Source organism: Myotis lucifugus, unplaced genomic scaffold, assembly GCF_000147115.1.
Source record: "Myotis lucifugus unplaced genomic scaffold, Myoluc2.0 scaffold_56, whole genome shotgun sequence".
Lineage (NCBI taxonomy): Eukaryota > Metazoa > Chordata > Mammalia > Chiroptera > Vespertilionidae > Myotis > Myotis lucifugus.
The window spans coordinates 4030102-4054370 of NW_005871104.1; the positions used below are offsets into that span (position 1 = coordinate 4030102).

The 24269-nt window shown below is 47.9% G+C and overlaps 1 protein-coding gene across 4 annotated transcripts; it reads left to right on the forward strand.

Annotated features, from left to right (window-relative positions):
- The first annotated feature begins 445 nt into the window (after window positions 1-445).
- FAXDC2 (fatty acid hydroxylase domain containing 2) lies at window positions 446-23607 on the forward strand. 4 transcript variants are annotated; one of them, XM_023754092.1, is made up of 10 exons: window positions 461-567; window positions 10955-11058; window positions 12604-12651; window positions 14629-14720; window positions 14811-14914; window positions 18396-18517; window positions 20822-21027; window positions 21445-21550; window positions 21971-22137; window positions 23066-23607. In XM_023754092.1, exons 3-10 carry the CDS (start codon window positions 12604-12606, stop codon window positions 23217-23219), a joined length of 999 nt encoding a protein of 332 aa, XP_023609860.1. In that variant the 5' UTR covers window positions 461-567; window positions 10955-11058; the 3' UTR covers window positions 23220-23607. The 4 variants fall into 4 exon arrangements, with proteins under 4 accessions (XP_006089160.1, XP_023609860.1, XP_023609861.1 ...); XM_006089098.3 differs by lacking the exon at window positions 10955-11058 and having other exon boundaries at window positions 446-567; XM_023754093.1 differs by lacking the exons at window positions 461-567; window positions 10955-11058 and having other exon boundaries at window positions 12604-12680.
- Window positions 23608-24269: the final 662 nt, after the last annotated feature.

The following is a 24269-nucleotide window of genomic DNA, read 5'->3' on the forward strand; positions in this document are numbered from 1 at the left end:
TCCAGGCACTCCTTCCAGACTCAGTAGTATAAGCACATGCACCTCTTCTCCCTTGCCTGCCCTCCCCAGCAATAACAAAAGAGAGAGAGAGAGTGAGCTTCTCTGCTCCATGTAACCTTTTTATCTACTTGGACTGCCTGCCTTCTGCTTTCCACATCTCTTACTGAAACTGCCTCCTACGGGACAGCAACATTTCCTTAAGTTGAGGAAGATGAAGAAAGTTTTCAAAAAGAAAACAAAAGCCCAAAGTTTGGCCAAGTGCCCTCTTTCAAGCTCCTGCCTGAACTGCCCATCTCCTCTGGGCTTTAAGGAGGTGTTCTTTGGCAAGGAGGGCACTTTTTGTCTCCAGTCCACACAGACCCAGACTTTTTTCTCTTGTCACGTGCCTGGCTCAAGCCAGTGGGCTGCTGTGTAACGTGATCTCCAAGGCCAGCCTCCTGACCCACTCCAGTAACAAAACAGGGTTAGGCAACTGCAGCCGCCTGGACAGGGGCTGAAGGGGAAGAGAAAGCAGCCCTGAGCTGTGGCCGGGACATTGGAGGAGCTGGGAAGCAGCCCACTGCAGAGGTGAGTGGGAATTGCTGGGGAGGGAAGCTCTTGCCAAAGTCAAGACCAGTCCAAGTTCATTTAAAGAAAAGGCAAGCCCGCCCTAGCCGGTATGCGCAGTGGATAGAGCGCCGGCCTGCAGATTGAAGGGTCCCAGGTTTGATTCCAGTCAAGGACACTTGCCTGGGTTGCAGGACCCCCAGTAGGGGGCGCGCAGGAGGCAGCCAATCAATGACTTATTGATGTTTCTATCTCTCTCCCTTTCCCTTCCTCTCTGAAATCAATAAAAAATATATTTTAAAAAAAGGGGGGGGGGAGGAAAAGGCAAGCCCTGACCAGTGTGGCTCAGTTGGTTGGAGCGTCGTCCCATACACCAAAAAGGTTGCAGATTCGATTCCTGGTTAGGGCATATACCTAGGTTTCAGGTTCCATCCCATTTGGGGTATATAGGGGAGGCAACCAATTGAGATCAATGATCTCTCTCTCATATCAATGTTTTTCTCTCTCTGTATTCCTCTCTAAAAATCAATAAAAACATAGCCTCAAGTGAGAATTTAAAGAAAAAAAAAGGCAAAATACATTCTCACATCTGGCACCTCCTGTCCTCTCCACTCAAGATCTGTGTCTGAACAATGTCCCAGAATGTTTTCTTCCCTCCTTCCTTCCTTCTTTATAATTAAATAATTTTTAAAATGTTTGATGGAGGCAAGATTGGTTTATAACATTATGTTTCAGGTGTGCAACATTATACTTCAAAATCTGTATATACTGCATCACGCTCACCTCAAAAGTCCAGCTTCCACCCAGCACCATGCAGTTGACCCCCTTTCCGTTTTGCCCTTCCTCCACCCGCTTCCCCTCGGGTAACCACCATCTGTTGTCTGCCTCTGTAAGTTTGCTTTTCGTTTGTTTTGTTGTTTGCTCATTTGGTTTTGTTTTTATAGCTCACATATGAGTGAAATCATATGGTGTTTGTCTTTTTCTATCTGACTTCTTTTACTTAGTGTAATTCTTTTAAGGTCCATCCATGTTGTCATAAATGGCAGGATTTCACTTCTTTTATGGCTGATTAATATATAGTATATAGGCCACACTTTATCTTTAGTTGTCAATGGGCACTTAAGTTATTTCCCTATCTTTTAGAAAATTTTTTAATTTATTGATTTTAGAGAGAGGAAAGAGAGAGATTGAGAGAAACATTGATGTGTTGTTCCACTTATTTATGCATTCATTGGTTGATTCTTTTTTTTTTTTTTTAATATATTTTATTGAGTTTTTACAGAGAGGGAGGGAGAGGGATAGAGAGTTAGAAACATCGATGAGAGAGAAACATCGACCAGCTGCCTCCTGCACACCTCCCACTGGGGATGTGCCCGCAACCAAGGCACATGCCCTTGACCAGAATCGAACCTGGGACCCTTCAGTCTGCAGGCCGACGCTCTATCCACTGAGCCAAACCGGTTTGGCCATTGGTTGATTCTTGTATGTGCCCTGACCGGGGATCAAACTCACAACCTTGGTGTTTGGAGACAACCAACTGAACTACCCAGCCAGGGCTATTTCCATATCTTGACTATTGTAAATAATGCTGCAATGAACATAGGTGTGCAAATATCATTTCAAATTAGTATTTCATATTCTCCAGGTAAATACACAGAAGAGAAATAGCTGGGTCATATGGTAATTTGAGGCATCTTCATACTGTTTTCCATAGCGGCTGCACTAATTTACAATCCCGCCAGCAGCAGTGCACAAACATTCTCTGTTCTCTGCATCATCACCAACATTTGTTATTTCTTGTCGTTTTGGTGATAGCCATTCCAAGAGCTGTGAGGTGATTCTCATTGTGGTTTTGATTTACATTTCCCTAATAATTAATGATGTTGAACATCTTTTCATGTGCCTGTTGGCTATCTGTATGTCTTCTTTGCAAAAGTGCCTATTCAGATCCCTTGCCCTTTTTTAAAATACTTTTTTATTGATTTCAGAGAAGAAGGAAAAGGGAGAGAGATAGAAACATCAATAATGAGAGAGAATCATTGACTGGCTGCCTCCTGCATGCCCCCTACTGAGGATCAAGCCCACAATCCAGGCATGTGCCCTTGACTGGAATCAAACCCAGGACCCTTCAGTCTGCAAGCCAATGCTCTATCCACTGAGCCAAACCAGCCAGGGCTCCTTGCCCATTTTTTTTTTACTGGGTTTTTTGGTTGTTGTTGAGATGTTTGAATTCTTATATATTTTTATATTAACTGCTTATCAGGTATATGATTTGCAAATATCTTTTCCCATTCGGTAGGCTGCCTTTTCATTTTGTTGATGGTTTCCTTTGCTGTACAAACGCTTTTTAGTTTGATGTAGTCCCATTTGTTTATTTTTGCTTTTGTTTCCCTTGCCATTGGAATTAAATCCACAAAAACATCACTAAGTGATGTCCAGAAACTTAGCATCTGTGTTCTTCCAAGTGTTTTATGGTTTCAAGTGTAACATTCAAGGCTTTCATCCATTTTGAGGTGTTTGAGGATGGCTGAAAGGCAGTCGTCTAGTTTCATTCTTCTGCATGTGGCTGCTGGGACATTTGCTTAGTGCTAATGTCTGCGTCCTCTGCCTCTGTTTGTACCATCTATCTCTTCTGTAGTCTTGTTTTGGCAGCAGCCGTCAGGTAATTCTGTCCTACGGATTTGGGTTTGGCTTCTAGACCATGTTTAGGAGAAACTCCCAAGTCAGAACTCAAAAGAGGAAAATCTAACTGGTAGAGACTGGCAGGAAGCAACTGCGGTCGAATTGCTCCTCTAACCTGCCAGAGTCACCCAGAGGGACGGGGCCGATGACAACAGTCTTAAAATCTAAAGGCCCAACCATATCAAAGCTGTTTTGATGCCACATACTGAAATTCATCAGCCATGGCTCGGTTTTAGAATTGCTAGTGGCCTGGAAGGACTAGGGCAGGCACTACCTGTCTGTGCTCTCCCAAGAACACGTGCAGCCAGGCAAAGTGTTCAGGAAGCCTGGCTTTTGCCAGAAACCATGCGGAGTCAGAACAAGTCAGTTCTGTTATCTAGGCTTAACACGGTTTCTGATTGAGAGGACTATGGTTAGTGTGTAGGCGGGAGTGAACAGCAGGCCCGGGATTTGGGGGTTCTCTTCCAGGCCTTTGGGACTTGGCAAGCAAGACAAGAGAGACAAGATGCAGGCCGGCCGGCCTGTGGGCTGCCTCAGTTCCGTGTGCAATTCCAACCGAATGTCTCTGGTTGGGATAGGAAGGTGCAGTTCAGTTTGGTAAAACAGAAATGCTCTGAGCAGCAACTTCTGACCTTAGGAAGGAAAATCATTAGTACAGGGAAAGGTCCTGAGATGTCCAATAGCAAATGTTGGACACCTTCTGAGTGCAAAGAAGCAATGCTTTTCATTCATTTCTCCTTCTTTTATTTATTCAACACCTACTTCCCCGGTACGTGCTGCAGGCCGCGCCTGTGCTTGGTGCTGTGGATACAGTAAACACGACGGGCAGGCGTTCAGCCTCCCGGGCGCGCAGTCGGTGGGCAGTAATGGCTAAAACTGTCCAGAGGGAGTTGTTTTGTCTCAGAGTTTGGCCTTTCCTTTCATGCATTTCATCATCTTGAATGAATATCTTTTTCCTTAAAAGCCTCGCTTAGGCCCAGACCATGGTTATAGCAGCTCCTGAAAACCCTCTTCACCAGAGGCTTTAAGCGGTGTAATCGCATTTCAGGTCAGTCTCAGCCCAGGAAGCCCATTGTTGGGCTTGTTCTAAGGATGCAAACAGCCGCCCTGACCAGTTTGGCTCAGTGGATAGAGCGTCAGTCTGCGGACTGAAGGGTCCCAGGTTCGATTTGGTCAAGGGCATGTACCTTGGTTGCGGGCACATCCCCAGTAGGTGGTGTGCAGGAGGCAGCTGATTGATGTTTCTCTCTCATCGATGTTTCTAACTCTCTATCCCTCTCCCTTCCTCTCTGTGAAAAATCAATAAAATAAATTTTTAAAAAAATGCAAACAGCCTGAAATAATGCCAGGAGTCCCAGTCCCCATGTCAGCAGTCCTCCCCCTGTGTCATTTCCCTCTTACGAAACACAAATTTGTGCTATTCCAAAATCACATGTAGCACTACGCAAAGTGTGCGGAGGCCTGCATTTTGCCAGAAACTGTGAAGTTCCGAACAAGTCAGTTCTGCTGTGTGGGCCTATCTCCTTAGCTATAGAAAGGTGATCCACAAGGTCTTTTTTCTCTCTCTCTGTTTCCTCTAAGGTAAATAATTGTAATAATTTCACAAGATGTACACAAGAAACCTTGCACTTTCACATAGATATAACAAATCTCAATACCTATGAAATGGGAACAGTTATTAACCATGCAGAATATCAGGAACCTAGGATCTGGAAGAATCAGGATACAGACAGACAAAACTAAACTCTCTCTACTCCTCCCACCCTCACCCCATCCCTGCCCTGTGTTCAGATCCCTGAGGTCATGGACATCAGTTGCAGCCTCTCTGTGTCCTTTATCTAGATTGGGGGATTCTGCAGTAAAAAGCTTGCACAGTCAGAATCATCTGCTTTTGAAAGAACCACACTAAAAAGTACCTAATTTGGATAATCTCACAATACATATCCAATTCCCTTTAAGGGGAATCAATTCATTGTTATCAGAATACTTATTTTTAGTGCATTTCATTTCTTTCTCTTCCCTGAATGAATTCTCATTATAAATTCTATTTCATAATCTCCTCCGATATACTTTATCATTTGGAAAATCAAAGTTATATAGTGTTACTTTATTAAATAGGGCACAAAGCACGTCTACACACAATATCTAATACACTGTTCATGGCTAAGAGGAACTGATCTCATTCCTTTGTGTCCCTTTAAAATCCTGATGCCTACCCCACATTCACTCACATCAGCATTTTGTATACTTTTTGCAGACTCCGTTGGTATAATGAGCACTGAATCTAAATAACTGTGTGATTTGAAGTTGAATGCTGAATATCTCTAGGCCTCCTTTTCTTCAGATGGAAAATGGGGGCATTAGAATAAATGAGCTTAAGACAACTTCTAGTTCTTAGATGAGGGAATCTGAAAGAATTTAAAAAGTAGAGAAAAAGTCAGAGAGGAAACAATAAAAATGTGATTATAGTACCTTAACATATTAAATATTTAATAATTGTTGTTGATTTCGTTTTCCAAAGTTTCTAACTTGAGCACTACCATTGGCCAACAATATTAAGGAACTTCTCTGCCCACTGTGAGGTCTCCCCTAGAATCTTTCTGACTGACTCTGTTCACTTAAAACTGAAAACATGTCTGCAGACAGGTAGGGAGGTACGGAACACAAGCTGCCTCGGCATAAAATATTCAGCAGAATGATAGGATTGAGTAGCTCAGAAGAGTCCCGACCTAGCTAAGGTTCTTGGGAAATAGCCTGTGGGCTATTGGCTTCGCCAGAGAACAAATGTGGTTAGGAAATACTCTGTGGCTGGCTTCTGATGGTATCAGATGTCAAGAGATAATCGCTGTGACTCCTGCAGCCAAGTGGGCCTTCCACCATCAGAAGATAAGCAGTCACTTTCCCTCTGGCCAGAAGGTTTGGGTGGAGCAGAGGGTTCCAAGGTCAAATTGATATCTTAGCCCCTAATCACTCCATCTCAGCAACACTCAGTTTTCATAACGTGGACTTGACGAGCATCCACACCCTGCCTTGTGACATCAACCAGAGCTGCTGCCGCCTCCTCCCAGGGTGAAGGTCTTAGTGTACTTGCACCATTCTAGTCTCTCTTAGGTTTTGTTCTTAATTTTAATATGTGGTCCTGTTTATTTATACTTAGTCCTCAGCTTCCGTTTCAAAAGTCCATTTCAAAAGAAGTTGTGATAGCTTACAATAAAAGCTATATATCAGAACTGCAAATAAATAAAAACTGATTGGAAACCATCAGGCACTCAATAACTACCTTTCATATTGCTTTGAGGCGGGTGGGAAGGCGTTGGGTTCCATAGAGAAAAGAACCAGTTGCTTTGCTGCTAATCTTTGCTTTCAGACAACTTAAAATTGTTAACAAAAAGAAGGCGGGAGGAGGGGAAGAGGGAAAAGGAGGGGGATGGTAAGGAATAGAAGGAAGAAGAAGAAAACTATTGCATTGGCTCTTAATCATCATAGTTACCTTCCACAATCTAATGAAAGCCGTGGATCCTTCCACCCTGAAAAATGAACACAGGAAAACTGGCATACAATTTCAAGGGTGAGAAAGACTTCTCAACGCCCTCCAGGAATTGAAAGTAATCTTGATTTAGAGTAAAGGGAGCGCAAATTACTATACGACTCTTCAGTAAAATGTTTCCTATGAATGGGCACTACATTCGTTTAAAAATGTTTAAATGTTTCCGTAATTTCCTGAGCAGGTAAAATATACTCATGGCACAGAATTCAAAATGGTAAAAAGATAGGCTTGCTTCTGCCCTGTCCCTCAGCTGCCCAGTTCGCCTCACCAGAAGCCACCATTGTTCTTCCAGTGCTAGTCTAATATTACGTGTATTATTTTATACGGACATAAACAGCATACAAATACACTCATGCACGGTTGCATATGTTCCACACATTGCTTTTTTCACTTATTATTTCTGAAGAGCACACACAAAACTGCCTTATTTCTTCCATGGCTGCAGAATGTATCATTACTGGATGTACTCTAATTTATTTAACCAATCCTCTTGTTAACGTAAAAAAACCATTGAAACCTGTAAAGAATTTTTGTGAGTTTATTTGAGCCAAACTGTCGACATATGCCGGGAAGCAGAACCTCAACGAATTGAGATAATGCTCCGGAGAATGGTGGGGTTACATCTGCATTTATACATTGCAATCAAAGGAGGAACATAGGTGGGTTACATGAAATTCATTGGTGATAGATTAAGGAGGAGGGATAAGCAAAGCAGGGAAACCCCTGGGATTGGATAAAAAGTAAAATGATGGACACAGCCCTGACTGGTTTGGCTCAGTGGATAGAGCGTTGGCCTGAGGACTCAAGGGTCCCGGGTTTGATTCCAGTCAAGGGCATGTACCTTGGTTGCAGGCACATCCCTGCCGGGAGCCGGTCCATCCTTGCTGCTTGACACAGTTGCTGCAGGAAAGAAACATCTGCACAGCATATGTTTCAAGGGACCTGGCATATATAGCATATTGTTCTTAATATGTTTGCTCTCTTTAGCGCCATGTGTTTTAACCAAGGTCACCTCTCCGAGAAAGGTTGTTTCCCCAGGTGGGGATTTTTCCCTGAGGTTAGGGAGGGGATACAACCCCTTAATTAAGTGCCAGGCGAGTAGTTAAGCTACATAATCTTTACTCCCTGGAATGGAGATAAGAAATGCCCTAACCTTTGTAATAGAAATTGACAGGATTAAAATCGGCTGGTATAAATACGGATGTAACAAGACAATAAACATCAGATCCTGATCAGTTCCTAACCAGAACTCCGACCAGAACTTTGGCTGGAGATCCTGGCTAGAGGTCCTGACTAGGCTGCTGATCAACTGAAGGCTGTCTTCGTGTCATTCCTTCTTCGCCGACTCCGTTCACACCTTTGGGGACCCCTGGACCCGCTGGGATTGGACCCCAGCACATCCCCAGTGGGGGGGGGGGGTATGCAGGAGACAGCTGATCGATGTTTCTAACTCTCTATCCCTCTCCCTTCCTCTCTGTAAAAAATCAATAAAATATATTTTAAAAAAATGATGGAAACATACTTAGGTGGGTGCAGGAACAATTAACATGATAATGAAGGAATTTGTGGTATCTGTCCTGGGGCCCAGCACATTTGGTTGTGCCCCAGGGGCTCCAGATAAAGGGAAGTCACAAGTTACCCAGACATTTCAAGGGTATGTTATTATAGATGCAAAAAGACAGATAGGCTCAGTTAAGGTAAAGGTTGACCTTGTCAGTAAAGATACTGGCCTAGGACGTAACTGCCCACCATAACTGCTTTTAGTTGAAGTTTAATTTCAGACCATCCTTTGTGGTTACTTTAGGTCTCCAAGTTTGCAAGACTGCCATGCAGGCCTCCCCTGAGCTTGTCAGGTCAGCATGTGGCCCCTTTCGTCCACACTCTCTTGATGGAATTTAAGTTGTTTCCAATCTCAACAATTTCACAATGAACACCTTGCACATACATTTTTATATAATCTATAATAATCTATAATAATAAAAGCATAATGTGCTAATTAGACCGGACGTCCTTCCTGACAACCTTCTGGACGAAGCCAGGGCTATGAGGGAAGCCTGGGTCCTGGGTGCCAGAGGGAAGCTGGTGTCGGCAGCCGGGGAAAGGAAGGCCTACTCTTGCACACATTTTGTGCATCGGGCCTCTAGTTAGATTATATAAATAGAAAAAAAAATCCGAAGAAGTATAATTGAGCATTAAATTTAACTCTGAGCTCTCTGGCAGCCAAAGCAAAACGGGTGATGGTGGGTTTTGGCCAGGTGGTTCAGTTGATTAGTGTCGTCCCAATATGCCAAGGTTGGGGGTTTGATCCAATGCCAGGGCACATACAAGAAGCAACCAACATGCCCTAACCAGTTTGGCTCAGTGGATAAAGCATCAGCCTGCGGACTCAAGGGTCCCAGGTTCGATTCCGGTCAAGGGCATGTACCTTGGTTGCGGGCACATACCCAGTAGGGAGTGTGCAGGAGGCAGCTGATCAATGTTTCTCTCTCATTGATGTTTTTAACTCTCTATCCCTCTCCCTTCCTCTCTGTAAAAAATCAATAAAATATATTTTAAAAAAAAAAGAAGCAACCAACGAATGCATAAATAAGCAGAACAACAAATCAATGTTTCTGTCTTTCCCTCATAAAAAAAAAAAGGGTGTTGGTGGAGGACTGCCTATTTCTTTTTTCATTCCACAAGAAAGCATACCACTTCTTCCAAAGAGAAAAACTTATGTGCACTAGTTTCTTTGGGGGAACTAAATAATGGAATAAGGAAGATCTTCAATTGCAGTTTTTATCTTCATATGGCAGATTCTACATCTCTCTTGCTTTAAAAAGAAAAAAAAAAGGTATGGTCTAAAACCCAATCTGGGAGGGAAAGGTTCAGTGTTGAGATTTGAAACCGTCTCCCAGAGCACAGAGAAAGCCTGCATATGGCCCTTTTTAAAGATTCCTGAGGTGCGCCAGGTCTCCTCTCCTGCCCTACTCAGCATCTTCTCAGCTGCGGCCCAGACCTCGAGCCTAGTGCTTTCATATGGACTTTGGAATGATGGGTTGATGCATCTAGATAGGGGCTCCAGGGCTCCTTGCAGAGTAATTTCTCCATAAATAATCTCAGAAGGATTAGAGGAGCTTCTACAAGATCAAAGGTCATGTCTTAGTTGTTTCGAAAGCTCTTATCGAAGATAGTGGTGATAAGACGCTGGGAAAAGGCTAGAAATGAGTCTGACTTGTAAATGAAGTTCCCATGGCGTGGCATAGCCAAGAGAGTCCTGGAAGCTTAAGACAGACAGACAGACAATCTCCTCAGCTTCCTGCCCAAACAGGATGCTCACCTCAACAGGATCAACAGAGCCGTTCCCACTCCCAGCAAGCCCTGAGGGGGAAACCACGTGGTGTGAACGTTCTACCTGCAGATGGTTTGCACATGTTCATTCTCCATGTCTTTCCCAACTTGGTGTTTCCTTTAATATTTACGAACTTATTATGAAGACATTTGAGAGGCTGATCCCCACAGGTGCCTAGCACTGCCTTCCTCATGCCTACTGGTCTGTGCTTCGGGGCTCCAGGCAGCAGGCAGACGGCAGGATTGAAAGTGATCTGCCTCATTCATCCCAGAATCCTGTCATGCGAGAAGTGTGGCTTGTCTGAATGAGGCCTTGTCCACCGTGACGATGTGGGCCAGACTCTGGATCGGGCCAACCAGAAATGCTCTGGACAGTGGAGGTGGAGAAAAGTCGTTATTCAAAGGAGACTTTCTCTTACCCAGCCATTAGGGCTCCGTGGTTGAGTGTCAACCTCAGAACCAGAGGGAGAGAGAGAGAAACCTCAATGATGAGAGAGAATCATTGATCAGCTGCCTCCTGCACACCCCATACCGGGGATCGAGCCCACAACCCGGGCATGTGCCCTGACCAGGAACTGAACTGGCGACTTCTCGGTGCCCAGGACAATCAACGCCCAGCCAACTGAGCCACACTGGCCAGGGCTCTTTCGTTGGTTTTCATGAAAACTCACAGGGAGGCAGAACTCCACAGCTACAAGCCACAACAGGTCCCCCTGCTATCTTCCAGGCCACAGAGGGAGCTGGAGGAGGAGCAAAAGCAGGCCCAGGTGGGGCTGGATTGGGGTGGAAGGCTCAGGTGGGAGTTGGGCCAACACTGGCCAAACATTCAGGTGCCTTTTCTTAAATCAGATGCTATCTCCCTGGCTGGGCATCAGTCCCAGCACTTCTCCCTGACAGGCTTCTCTCTGAGCTGCCTGCATCCCTCCTGCCAGCCTGTGTTCACCGTGGAGACGGTGAGAGCCTGCCTGGCACCTCCTCTGCTGTCCTAACTTTATAAGTCGCCATTCTCTCTTCCTTCCTGCCGCCTAAGTAACATAAGAAATGTGGATCAAGGGAAGTGGTTTCCTGAGGTCCTAGCTGGTGAACATGCATCTAGGACAGTGGTTCTCAACCTTCCTAATGCCGCGACCCTTTAATACAGTTCCTCATGTTGTGGTGACCCCCAACCATAAAATTATTTTCGTTGCTACTTCATAACTGTAATTTTGCTACTGTTATGAATGGTAATATGAATATCTGATATGCAGGATGTATTTAGGCGACCCCTGTGAAAGGGTCGTTCGACCCCCAAAGGGGTCGCGACGCACAGGTTGAGAACCGCTGCTCTAGGATAATAAAACCAGGTACCATCATCAAACACGGAAGAATGAAATGTCCTTAGACATATGGGAAGCCGGACCCCGATCTTGGCTTTGCCATCTGTAAACTCTGAGAGGTCCCCTAGCCTCCTTTGACGAGGTTCCTTCATCCTGGTCACATGGTGGGACCAGGTGATCTCTCATGCGCCTCTTCAACCAGGTTATGACACTATTCAATAGGGACAATGACAAGTGTTGTGAGGCCCTGACCAGGTGGCTCAGGTGTTGGGTTCAATCCCCGGTCAGGGTGCACATGGATGCTTCTCTCTCACATCTCTCGCAGCAGAGATCACATGGCTGAAAGACACTGGTGTTATTCCCATTTTATAGCTAAGGAAACCAAGGCTCAGATAGGATAACTGACCAAGGTCACAAGAACTAGTAAGGGCTGGCTACAACTGAGATGTGACCCTGAGAAAAGTATAAGATGTCAAGGCTCACTGTCTTAACGATTTCTGTGTTTAAGTTCACCTACTGTTTGAATCACAGTTGAACAGCTTACAGAATGCTTCACTGTTATTCATTGTGACAAAGCCCGCCCATGTGTGGTAACCTGACTTCCCAGATGTTGAGGAAGCTGTCCAAGTGAGTCAGAGCCCTGGCTGCAGCCCTGGCTCCTAGGGTCATTGGCAGATAAGGACAGAGATTTCTTCTGGATGAGAGTCACACTGAGGCAGAGAGTGAAGCTACTCAAAAAGAAGGATTTGTCACAGCCCATATCTGAAAAGCCTATTCCAGGCAAAGTCCCATTGGCAACCCCCTGATTCACATTACTGGTGCCCAGAGCCACCTTGTAAAACTTTTTTTTAACTTATTGATTTTAGAGAGAGAGGAAGGATGGAAAAAGAGAGAGAGAGAGACATCAATTTGTTGTTCTGCTTATTTATGCATTCATTGTTTAATTCTTGTATGTGCCCTGACCGGTTATCCAACCCACAACCTTGGCTTATTGGGATGGTGTTCTAACCAACCGAGCTACCCGGCCAAGGCCCAGTGCAACTTTTTAAAACTCCCCAGGTGATTTTAATGAGTGGCCAGCATTAAAAATCACCGCTAGCCATTCCCCTGACTTTCCCGTTCTCTGCTCCCTTGGCCGCACGTGGAATGACATCCAGGCCCACCTGTGCCTTCTTATTGCAGATGAAGGGGGAAGCTGGACGTCAGCGCCATGACGAGAAGCCGAAGCAGGTAAACGCCAGCACCCACCCACCACACTGGTGAGGAAGCAGCCCGTGGCCCTCTCCATCCCCGCACTTGCTCATATCTGACGTCTCCCGAGGTTTAGGGGGAACTGACACATGGCCATGAGCTCATTTCAGTAGCTGAGCCAAGAGCAAGCACTTGACTGCAAGCTTCCTTATAAGCAAAGCCCCTTTGCCTGCCCGAGGGAACAGCCAGCCCCATAGCTGCCCTCCCGTTGTCTCTTGGCCCTTAGAATGTCCCGTGTCTCAGGCCTGTGCAACCACCCTCTCTAGACCGCTCTGGGGACGAGAGAGGCCCACTGGGGACTGGAAACGCGAACTGGGAACCAGCTCTCGACCCAGCGAACTTCAGCACCACATGCTTCTGTTTATCGTCCCTCCACTCGGGCTGCTGGAGAGAGAAACCGCCACAATCCCTGGGAAAAAACACCTAATCCTCAATGTGAAATTGAGGTTTTCAGTTTGACTTAGCTTGATTTGATTAAACTCAAATGAACAATTCCTAGCGAGTCTGGAGAAGTTCATGAGAAGGGTCCTCCGAGTCCTAGAGAAGGAATCATTGCAAAAGCCCAGGCAACCCTTCTGACGAGCTCGGGGCGACCTCGCAATGAGCACCTGCGAGCTCGGGGTGACCTCGCAATGAGCACCTGCGAGCTCGGGTGACCTCGCAATGAGCACCTGCGCTAAAGAACAAGTCCTTCTGGTCCTGTGGGCCCAGCCCTCTCGGAGGGAGAGGGCGAGGGAGCTCGAGGAAAGCTCACTTCCAGAGCTCAAGACCCTGATGAGCACTAGCCCTTGAACTCTTCACTGGCCCTGGACAATGACCTGTTTTGTTTGTTTGTTTTTTGGTCTTTTGATCAAAGGTGGGATGGGTAAGCGGAGAAGAAATGATTCAGTGCAGACTCAACTTGCTCTGAATGGATCAATCAAAACAATCTGCTCCTTTAGATCCAAAAGTCTGAATGAAAACGAAGTGTCCTATTCGACCCTCCCTCCCCCACAGCACCCCCTGACCCTTGGTGCGTGGCCCAGCTCACACAGTGCCGATGAGCCCAGGCGCTCGGGGCCCAGCTCCTCAGTTCTCCCCGCGGAAGATCTGAGCAGACGCCTCTGGGCTTAGCAGCATGGCACGTGAGGGATGTCTGTAATCCTGTCCTCGGTGCAGGAGAAACTGACTCACCTGGCACCAGTGCTCCTCCTCTCCAAGTCTGGGACCCTCTTGTGTGCGCATCAGGCTTGCCATGATCCCCGCGTTGGGCTCTGGAGGACCCAGTGACTGCCAGTGGTGTGCTCTTTGCCCCTAGAACTGCCCATTGTCCTGTCCAGCTGGCAACCTTGGCTAGTCTTGCTGGAAGGACGAGGGGTTAAGAGTCAGAACATATGTTCACTTACTCTTTTCTTCCAGGGCAAGTGGGTGACGGGATGGGGAACTGGGCCCTGGCACAGTGAAGTCCCGGTGTCCTCACTAAGGGTTCTGCAGGGCCTTCGGGGATGACCCTCCTGGCCTGGGTATCGGCTGGGGAGCGTTTAAAAACCTGGAGGCCCAGCCTCCGCCCGGGAGGATCTTGTGTAACTGGGTTGGGAGGGGCCTGGGATTTTTAAAGGGCTCCCAGGTGACTCCCATGCCTACATAATGGGCATCTCTGTTCCACGGGAGGACTGGTGACAAAAGCCCACAGCTGTTGGAAGGCTCGCCTGCCTTTCTCTGGGTGACAGGATCGCCTGCCAGTTTCTCTGCCGTCAGGTTGGTTCCCTCCCCGCCTTCCCCCAGCCTTGAGCTCTAATTTTCATAAACACACCCATATACAGCACAGGGCTCTTGATAAGGATGAGCCTCTCCTAGAAAGTGGGAAAAGGTCGGCGGTGCTGGTGTGGTGGAGATCCTGCTCACTCCTGCCAGCTTCAGCAGCGGGCTGTGTGGGCGCAGGCTTGCGGGGCCCTGACGCTGTCTTGCCCTCCCCAGGAGGGACACATCTGGGGCTCCATGAGGAGGACCGCCTTCATCCTGGGCTCCGGCCTTCTCTTGCTGGTGGCCTTCTGGAACTCCCTCACCTGGTGAGTGTGTCGGACCTGAGGGCAGGTGGTGGGGGTCTGGGGTGAGAGCGCCCACCAGTCTTCACCCAGGAACCTGATTTTCCCCCCAAGGCATCTTCAGAGATTTTGGGGTGCTTCTGGCCACTTCTGGCAAGCCCAGTGGGAGAGGCTGCTGCTCACCTTCGAAGGGAAGGAGTGGGTCCTCTTCGTGACAGGTGAGCTTCCCAGACCACCGGCCCCGAGCGCTTGGCTTCATGACTATCGTTCCTTTTCCGATGGTCTTGTTCTCTACTTTGGGACTTCTCAGCTCATGATTACGAGGAATAAGGACTTAAGTTTAAGTCGGTGGTAACCCCCAAGAGAGCTCAGCTTTCGGGGAATCTGGGATGGATGTCCACAGATATCTAACAAGAGACCTCCGTCTCCCCGAAAATAGAAAAAAGAGTTTGTGTGCAAATGAAGGCATGTTCGGAGCAATACTCCTGCGTTTAGATGTCAGACAGCTTCTCCATGTCATGTGAGGCTGTGTCCTTGTACTTGGTGCCATCTAGCTTGGGGCTGGAGAGCAAGCCTCACTCAAATATTTACTGACAGTGTGAATGACTCAAAACAAGCCTGAGAGAACACTGTGGAAGGAAAAGCCATGTCAGCGATTTACAACAGCATTATCTACCATAGTGAATGTCCTCGTCCAACCAAATAAGACTTATTCATGTTCCTCTGTGCCAAACCTGTATGGAAGATGGAGAGATATTTAAGATACCGTGTTGCTCTACCCCATCAAAAACCTCCCTCACAGCCTAGAAAGGGGAGATAAAAAAGTCTCAGTTGTCACAAAGCGAAAGTACAAATAAAATGTCCCTTGTTTCCATCTGAAAATGGGCTGGATGTTAACTATGACTGGTTCACAGGGATCTTAAGCAGTCATTGAAAAGAACAGTGTGGACTGCGAATGTCTGTAGGGAAAATGGTGGGAAAACATTTCACGTATTTCTGTTAAAATGATGAGAACGCAGCTATCACCTCGGCGATAAGCAAACATCAGACAGAAAATATTTGCAATTGTAAATGTTAGAGCTAAGAAAGTTCAAGATCATCTTTTGCGGTTTTCATTCTGTATTCCTCAAGGAGCCCTTGGACTTCAAACAGGCAGCCACCCTGATGGAGGGCCCACTAGGCAACCACCAACCCAGCATTTTTTTTCCAAAATAAAAGACTTGGTCATTAAAAATAAAGTAAATACATGCTCATTGCTAAAACAAAAATCAGACAATTTGAATAATCATAAAGAAGGTGAAAAATCACCCATTCTCCCATATCCAAGAAATAACCACTCTTAAATTAGTAGTATTAATCTCATACATTAGATATATAGTTGAATTTATAAGACATCAAAAATTTTTTTGTTTTAATATTTTTTTTATTGATTTCAGAGAGGAAGGGAGAGGGAGAGATAGAAACATCAATGGTGAGAGAGATTCATTGATTGGCTGCCTCCTGCGCGGCCCCTACTGGGGATCAAGCCCGCAACCCTGGCATGTACTCTGATTGGGAATTGAACTGTGACCTCCTGGTTTATAGGTCAACACTCAACTACTGAGCCACGCCAGCTGGGCAAGACATCAACTTTTTTAAAACTTGTTTTTCATTAGATTGTGGACATCTTTCCATGTCAATTAATAAGATTTACTTAATATTTTAAGCCGCCCAATGTAGTCCCTTTCCTCCTAATGGGCATTTGGGCTGTTTAAATGTTCTGTGATTGTAAAAATGCTGTGATGCTCCTTGATGTCCGTTTCTCTTTCCCTCTGTCTGTGTCTCTGTGTCTCTCTTTTACTTTTACTGCCAAATTGCCCTCCAGGTTGTTTGTGCCCATCACATGGCCCCTCAGAGCCGGCTACGTATTTCTCAGGTGTCATCTGCTACAAGGCACTGTGGTTGATGGAGGAGGGATACAGAGACACAGAATTAAGTACATCGTCCTTACCCCTAGATACTGAATTTAAAGGACAAGGCAAAACATGGAAAAGTAAAGTTCGTAGTACAAGGTTAGGTAAAATTGGGGTGGGCAGAGTGCTTGTTCGTTCACAGTAGGACATCAGTGATACTTAGAATGACTTCGTGGAAAAGTGGGATGTGGAGCAAAAAGCTGTATCTAAAGTTTAAGTCTTGGACATCATTTTCTAATATATCCTACATGACATCAGTGCTGTTGGATGGTGATAGGTGGGGTGGCCATATAACATATGGGGGGGTTCAAACAGGACATGAGAGTGAATGAGGTCTTATTAATTATGCTGGAATGACAGATGTCAATTAAAATTGTCCTGGACAAACTAGGATGCATGGCCATCCTGGTCTTAGGCATTCTTTTTTTTTTTTTTTTAAATATATTTTATTAATTTTTTACAGAGAGGAAGGGAGAGAGATAGAGAGTTAGAAACATCGATGAGAGAGAAACATCGATCAGCCGCCTCCTGCATATCTCCCACTGGGGATGTGCCCGCAACCCAGGTACATGCCCTTGACCGGAATCGAACCTGGGACCCTTCAGTCCCCAGGCCGACGCTCTATCCACTGAGCCAAACCGGTTTCGGCTAGGCATTCTTTTTTTAAAAGTAATATTTCACTGTGTTTTTTTAATTTTTTAAAATTTATTGACCTGAGAGAGGATTGGGGGAGGAAAAGAGAGAGAAATATCCATATGTTGTTCCACTTATTTATTGTTGCTTCCTGTGTGTGCCCTGACTGGGGATCAAACCCGCAACCTTGGCATATCAGGATGATGCTCTAACCAACTGAGCTACCGACCAGGGACCAGGGCTTATTCTTAGGTGCTCTGAGAGAAAACAAAGCTCTAGGGTTAAAAAAAAAAAAGCCTGGGGGCAGGTTGGGTTTGACAAAATCAATCAGGTTTCTTTGCTGCAGGAATTGTCAGAGCTGTGAACACACTAGTCTGGACCCTGAGTCTCCAGGAGAGCAGGCTCTGAAGTCTGAGTAACCCCGGTGCCCCTGAGAGAGGGGTTTTCCACGTTAGGAAACGCTGACTGGGCGGACGCCTGAGGTCGCACTGCTCAGTCAGTAGGGTAACAGGGATTAGGTCCTCGATGGACTCCCAGTCCAGTGCTCACTGGGGACCGGACCATACCCTCCTTCCATTGCTGCTTTCTTTCTTGGAAACAAAGAGTTCATTGGGCCCACACTCCCAAATGTCAACCTAAATTGATTTATATTTTAGAGTATATAAATGTCTTTAACCACCTAGACGGTTGTTATCCCTGTATTAAATCTAAGAAAATAAGTAAAGACACTTCTCTCTCTCTCTCTTTTTTAAATTGATTTCAGAGAGGAAGGGAGAGGAAGAGAGAGATAGAAACATCAGTGATGAGAGGGAATCATTGATTGGCTGCCTCCTGCACGTTGGACTGAGCCCACAACCCAGGCATGTGCCCTTGATCGGAATCAACCTGGGGCCCTTCGGTCTGCAGGCCGACGCTCTATCCACTGAGCCAAACCAGCTAGGGCTAAAGACACTTCTTAAGTGGCCTGTCCAAGTTCCCCTCAGCTAGTCTGTCACTAAAGGTGACTGACTGTCCACCATGCCGCCTGGGTCACCGTCACGTGCGTGGTCAGTTAACGCACATGCCATGAGAACCTGAAGTCGCCCTGGTTGTCCCCTCTGCTTTTCAACCTTAGGTGCCACCTACCTGCCTGTCCTGTCATTCTGGACCTTCAACGGGCTCCTACTGGTGGTTGACACCACCGGGAAACCCAACTTCATCTCCCGCTACCGGATTCAGGCTGGCAAGAATGACCCGGTAAGAGTTGCCCCAGCTCCGCCCTGTCACAGCCCAGAAAGCAGGGGCTAAAGCCGCGCTCTCAAAATCCTCACCGCTGGCCCAGGAGAGACGGGGTGGCCAGGGCCAGCCTCTATGTCAAAGCCAGCGCTTGGCCACTGAGAGCCCCTCCTCTGTCAGGTCCTGGGGGTCTCCTCACCCGCACGTTGACAGGCCACGCACTGTCAAAACCTTCATGGTTCAGATGAGAAAGCGGAGGCTTTGAGACATGACATGAGCAGAACCACGATCCACACTCAAGCTTTCTGACACCACGGCTCATGCTGCTAACCGCAGACCGCATCAGCGCTCAAGAATATCACCTAACCCGCAACACCTCAGGCGACAGTGATCGCAGAGCCCACGGGAAGGTGTCGCATGTAGCAGAAGCTGAGGTTCAGAAAGGAGCGGCAACTAGGTCAAGGTCAGACTGTTCCCAGGAAACAGAGCCAGGGCTCCTCTTCCCTGACTCCAGGCCCCGCGCTCCTACACTGTGCACATCCTCAGGTAGACACACAAATAAGAAGGAAGCCCCGGAGGCCATGTAATCTTTGGCCGATTCCAGAAAGGCCTGATCCCTCACTTAAGATACCAGAAGCAGACCTCCAGTGATGCCTGAATGCTGCAGGCAGTCATGAGATCCGGCCTGATCTGCTTACTCTCCTGGATGGCGAGTTTCCACCTCTTCTCTTTCCTCCTCTAAGCTCCTGGAGCAGGACAGCCTTGCTTCCTCCTCACTAAGCAGAGGGAAGCTTCCGCAGACTCTAGCACACGCTCTGCCTTCCCCCTGCTACCACGGGAGCTCTCCTTGCTCCTGTCACAGCCATCCTCCCAGGAGCTGTGAGCCACAGACAGGACCGCTTGCTCACCCCAGGAAATTGTTCCCTTCTCCCTTCTCTTTAAAAAAAAAAAATGTTTTATTTATTGATTTATAGGGGGAGAGACAGGAACATCGATTCGTTGTTCCGCTTATTTATACATTCATTGGTTGCTTCTTGTATGTGCCCTGACCAGAGACGGAGCCCACAACTTTGGAGTATCGGGATGATGCTCTTCCCAACTGAGCTACCCGCCAGGGCTCAATGTATCTTCTGTTCCCTTACTTTCCTAGATTATTCCTCTCTGGATTATTATCGACATGCTGTAATTTTTCCATCTTAACACTAAACCAGCCCTGGCAGGGTGGGTCAGTGGGCTGTGGCATCCTCCTGTACACCAAAAGGTCGCGGGTTCGATTCCTAATCAGGGTACATCCCCAGGTTGCTGGTTCGATCCCCAGTCGGGGTGCATATGGGAGGCAACCAATTGATGTTTCTCTCTCTCTCTTCCTCTCTAAAATCAATAAATATATTCTTGGGTGAGGATTTAAAAAAAAAAAACCCACCCACAAACCAAACAAAAACCCTTGACCCCATCTCTACACTCACTACCACTCATTCTTGCTCTCCTTTGCAGCAAAAGTCTTTGTCTGCAGTTTCTACTTCCTCTCTGTCCACTCTTCCCCCCCCCCAACATTTTGTAATTATGAACAAATGTAGACATATATACAGAAGTAGTACAATAATCACTCATTTACATATCACCAGTTTTAAACATTTTACATTTGCTTCTTCAATATATAAAAGTGTATATATCTGTGCCTCTATAATTTCTTGCTTAAGCATTTGAAAGGTCCAGACATCATAACATTTCACCCTAAGTCCTCAGGCTGCATCTCCTAAAATAACCACAGATCATCACCTCTTGATGATGTAGTACCTGGAAAAGCTGGAGGAAGGGGAAGGCCTCAAGTCTGAGGACCACCATGAACCTAGGCTCACCTTCGGGCAGCAGCCCCTACAGCTTGCAGAGGGGACTCGGGAGGAATCCCTTCTGACCAATCCTAAACCAGCTCGTCAGACCCAGGAAGTGGCCCGTGGTTACGGGGCTATTCCTGGGACCCCCAGTGCTCTGAGGAAGGGAGTGGTTGGGGCTACTGATTCTGGGGAAATGCTGGCTGCCGTCAGTGACCTTGGAGAGGATGCTCAGGCAGCCCCACTGTGCTGACAGGTGCAGCACCAGGAAGAAGGCAGGTTCAGGCAGAGACCGAGGCTGCGGGAGAGGCACTGCCCGCTGGTTCCACCCAGGGCGGGGCAGCCGTCAGGAGCTGCCAGCTACGGCCGGACACCACTCCGAGCATCCACCTCTGCATGAGGGCTTCCTGTGAGCAGGTCACAGTGGAGCTTTTCTAGAAGGAAAAGACCTACATCTCACTCTGTCCCTTCTCCCTCCTTCCTCCCTGGGCAGGTGGACCCCGTGAAACTGCGCCAGTCCGTCCGCACGGTTCTGCTCAACCAGCTCCTGATCTCCTTGCCCATCGTGGTCCTCCTCTACCCCACCCTCAAGCTGTGGAGGGACCCCTGCCGCCGAGAGCTGCCCACCTTCCACTGGTTCCTCCTGGAGCTGGCCATCTTCACGCTGATCGAGGAGATCATGTTCTACTACTCACACCGGTGAGCGGCCGCCGGGCACAGCTGGCACCTCACTCTCCACCACGTGCCTGCAAAGCCTCCCACCCAGCAGTTAACAGGGAGACATCTGTCCACAGCTGACAACCGAGACAACGGAGAATGTCCAGAAAAGAAAGCCTCTCCATTCCTGGGGCTTTTCGCATTCACTTCCTTAGGGAACCCTTTCTGGGCATCATCCCCATTTTACAGCTAATACAGCTGAGGTGGACAGAGGCAAAGTAAGCCACTCCCACTCTTGTGTGCAGCGTAAGAGGTGGGGTCGAACTCAGAGGCAGGTCTGTGTGTTTTCAGCCTTGCTCCACAGACGTAACGCCTGGGGCCTACACCTCGGTTTCTCGTGGTCTGTGGGAAAAGGGGGAAGGGAGGGTGGCAGATTATGAACTATGAACTATTTTCCAGGCTCCTTCACCACCCAATGTTCTACAAGAAAATCCATAAGAAACACCACGAGTGGACAGCTCCCATTGGCGTGATCTCGCTCTACGCCCACCCCATCGAGCATGTGGTGAGTAGAGCTCGTGCCCCAGAACCAAGGGCACAGGCCAGCCACCTTCCCTCGGTCTCCTGCAGAGAACCAGACCGCACCGGCCCCTCCTGCTCCCCATTCGTTAAATAACCAGCACTTACTGTTGACTTAGCATATGCCAGGCTATCCTAGATGCCCATCGTAAGTTATCTCATTTAATCTTCCCAAGAACCCTTTTAATCCTCATTTTACTAATGAAGACGTTGAAGCTCTAACCATTAATAACTTGTCCCAAAATACAAAGGTGAGTGATTCCAGCAAACCAGGGTCTTGAAACTTTCAGATTCTCCAGACCTGAGTCAAGGAAGTCTTCCTGGTACCACCTGGGGCAAAGGGGACACCCAACTAGGTCCCCTCCATCTCCCTGGGGCCCACCTTCCAACAGCCCTTCCCTTGCAGGTCTCCAACATGCTGCCGGCAATGGTGGGGCCCATCGTAATGGGCTCCCACTTGTCCTCCATCATGGTGTGGTTTTCCTTGACTCTCATCGTCACCACCATCTCCCACTGTGGCTACCACCTACCCTTCCTGCCTTCACCTGAATTCCATGACTATCACCATCTCAAGTAAGGCTCCCTTGCCCACGGTGGGTCAGTAACCTCCACCTCTACTTCTGCTAGCAGACACCGGTGTCTCCGTTTACATGTGGCGCTGGTGGAGGCAGAGGGCTGGAGGTGGGGAGAATGACCATGCTGGACCCCAGGCCACCTTGCTCATTCCTTCTTTCTGATACCTGATCTTCCTGCAACTGGGATTTTAACCTTATCTAGGTCCTGGCCCCTCTGAGTATGCAATATAAGCTAGGGCACTGTCAGAAAAATGGGGGGACTTGTGCACTGAAAGCTTCCAGGCTTTCTCTGGTGTGGCCTGGGAGCCCCCTGCACAGAATCACCTGAGATGTGCCTCACTCTGAATATGCCGAATCAAATTGTCTAGGGGAAGGGAGGAGCAGGGCTTGGAAATATGCCTTTTTTTTTTTTTTTTACATTTGTGCTTGTGTGTTTGTTTTTAATATATTTTTATTGATTTCAGAGAGGAAAGAAGAGGGAGAGAGAGAAACAATGATGAGAGAGAATCATGGATCGGCTGCCTCCTGCAGGTCCCCCACTGGGGATCGAGCCCACAACCCAGGCATGTGCCCTTGACCATAATCGAACCTCGACCTTTCAGTTTGCAGGCCGACATTCTATCCACTGAGCCAAACCAGCTAGGGTGGAAATCTGCATTTTAAAGGGTGTTGCAGGGGGTTCTGATTCAGCTACAGGTTGTGACTTGTGTGCATAGCTATCACAATAAGAGCTTTTCAAAGGAAGCTCAGAGATTTCCAGTCTGGGGTGGCGCCAGGCAAGTGTGCCCCATCTCCCCTGGGATTTCTGATGCAGGTGGTCAGCATGCAGGGGAGGGGTGGGGGGGTAGGAGGGCTGAGAAATGTGGGAGAGGCTGGCACAAATGAGGTCAGCACACAGGTCTCCAGCATCCTCTTCTCTCCTCCAGGTTCAACCAGTGCTATGGGGTGCTGGGGGTGCTGGACCATCTCCACGGGACAGACACCGTGTTCAAGCAGACCAAGGCCTACGAGAGACACATCCTCCTGTTAGGCTTCACCCCACTCTCTGAGAGCATCCCCGACCCCCCAAAGATGGAGTGAGAGAGGGCCTGAGTGCCATCCTGGCTGTCCCCTCAGCAGCGGACTGCTAAGGTGGCCTGAGGCCTCCTGACCGCACCTGGGAACTTACTTCTTCAGCCCGGCACTAAAGATAGCACCGCGAGGGAGGGGGCAGGCTGGCTTCCAGGAAATGCAGGGCCAGGGCTCCCCTGACTGCCCCTTTTGTCCCTCCAGGGGACCAGGAGTTAGCTTAAGGAAGAGGAAGAAACAGCTCCCCACAATGACCAGTCCCTACGGTCCTCTGCTGTGAAAGGAAAGAGGGGCCCGGATGACTGCGTAGGCAAGATGTAGCTAATGACAGGTGGCAGCCACACTGGAGGCTGCGTGGCTCCGGAGAGCCCCTTCTGCTGCCAGGGGCTGGGGGGGGAGGGGAAGGCGGGGGGGCAGAAGAGAGCACTTTCCCCCTTTTCTGTCCCCCAAACTTCTCTCATACCCTACTCAGGCCAGAACCAGACAGCCTGGCAATAGTGGTAGGGGTCAAGTCCCCTTGCCCCTCCCAAACAGTCGGTGACAAGGGCCCCCTTTACCTCTGACCCATTGCAAACAAACGTCAGCCCTCTCTGCAAACAAAAATAACATCGAAGCTCCTCCCTGATTACAGCTGACACCACGGGTGCAGACTAAACGCCAGTACCTTCAGCCAAACCGGGAAACCAAAGGCCAAACCCTGTGGACCTGCTAAACTGGGGGCCCTTTAATCCAGAGGGAAGGGTCAAAATTTGGGGACACTTGACTGAAGCGCCTAATTAGACTCTCTGAAGCAGGGCCAGAGGCTAGAACCCTCTTTCTCCAATGAGAAGGCACGAAAAACATGGCTGAACAAAGGGCAAAATCCTCATTTCCCCCCCAAATGATTACTCAGTTGTTTTAGCAGTGATGCCTTTTCAAATGCAATCTTACCAGGAAGCTTGTCTGAAACAAAAACACAGAGCTGCTGGGGTGGGAGCAATCCCCACCCTGCCTGCCCTCAGCAGCCGTGGTCTTGCCCTTATCAGATGTTTAAATATTTTATAAAGCTACTGTGGGTGGTTA

Coding starts and splice junctions, on each gene's coding strand:
- FAXDC2 (XM_006089098.3), top strand. CDS start 12,604: ATGAAGGGGGAAGCTGGACGTCAGCGCCATGACGAGAAGCCGAAGCAG. Junction 14,721..14,810: donor TTCTGGAACTCCCTCACCTG/GTGAGTGTGTCG, acceptor TTTCCCCCCAAG/GCATCTTCAGAGATTTTGGG. Junction 14,915..18,395: donor GTGGGTCCTCTTCGTGACAG/GTGAGCTTCCCA, acceptor TTTCAACCTTAG/GTGCCACCTACCTGCCTGTC.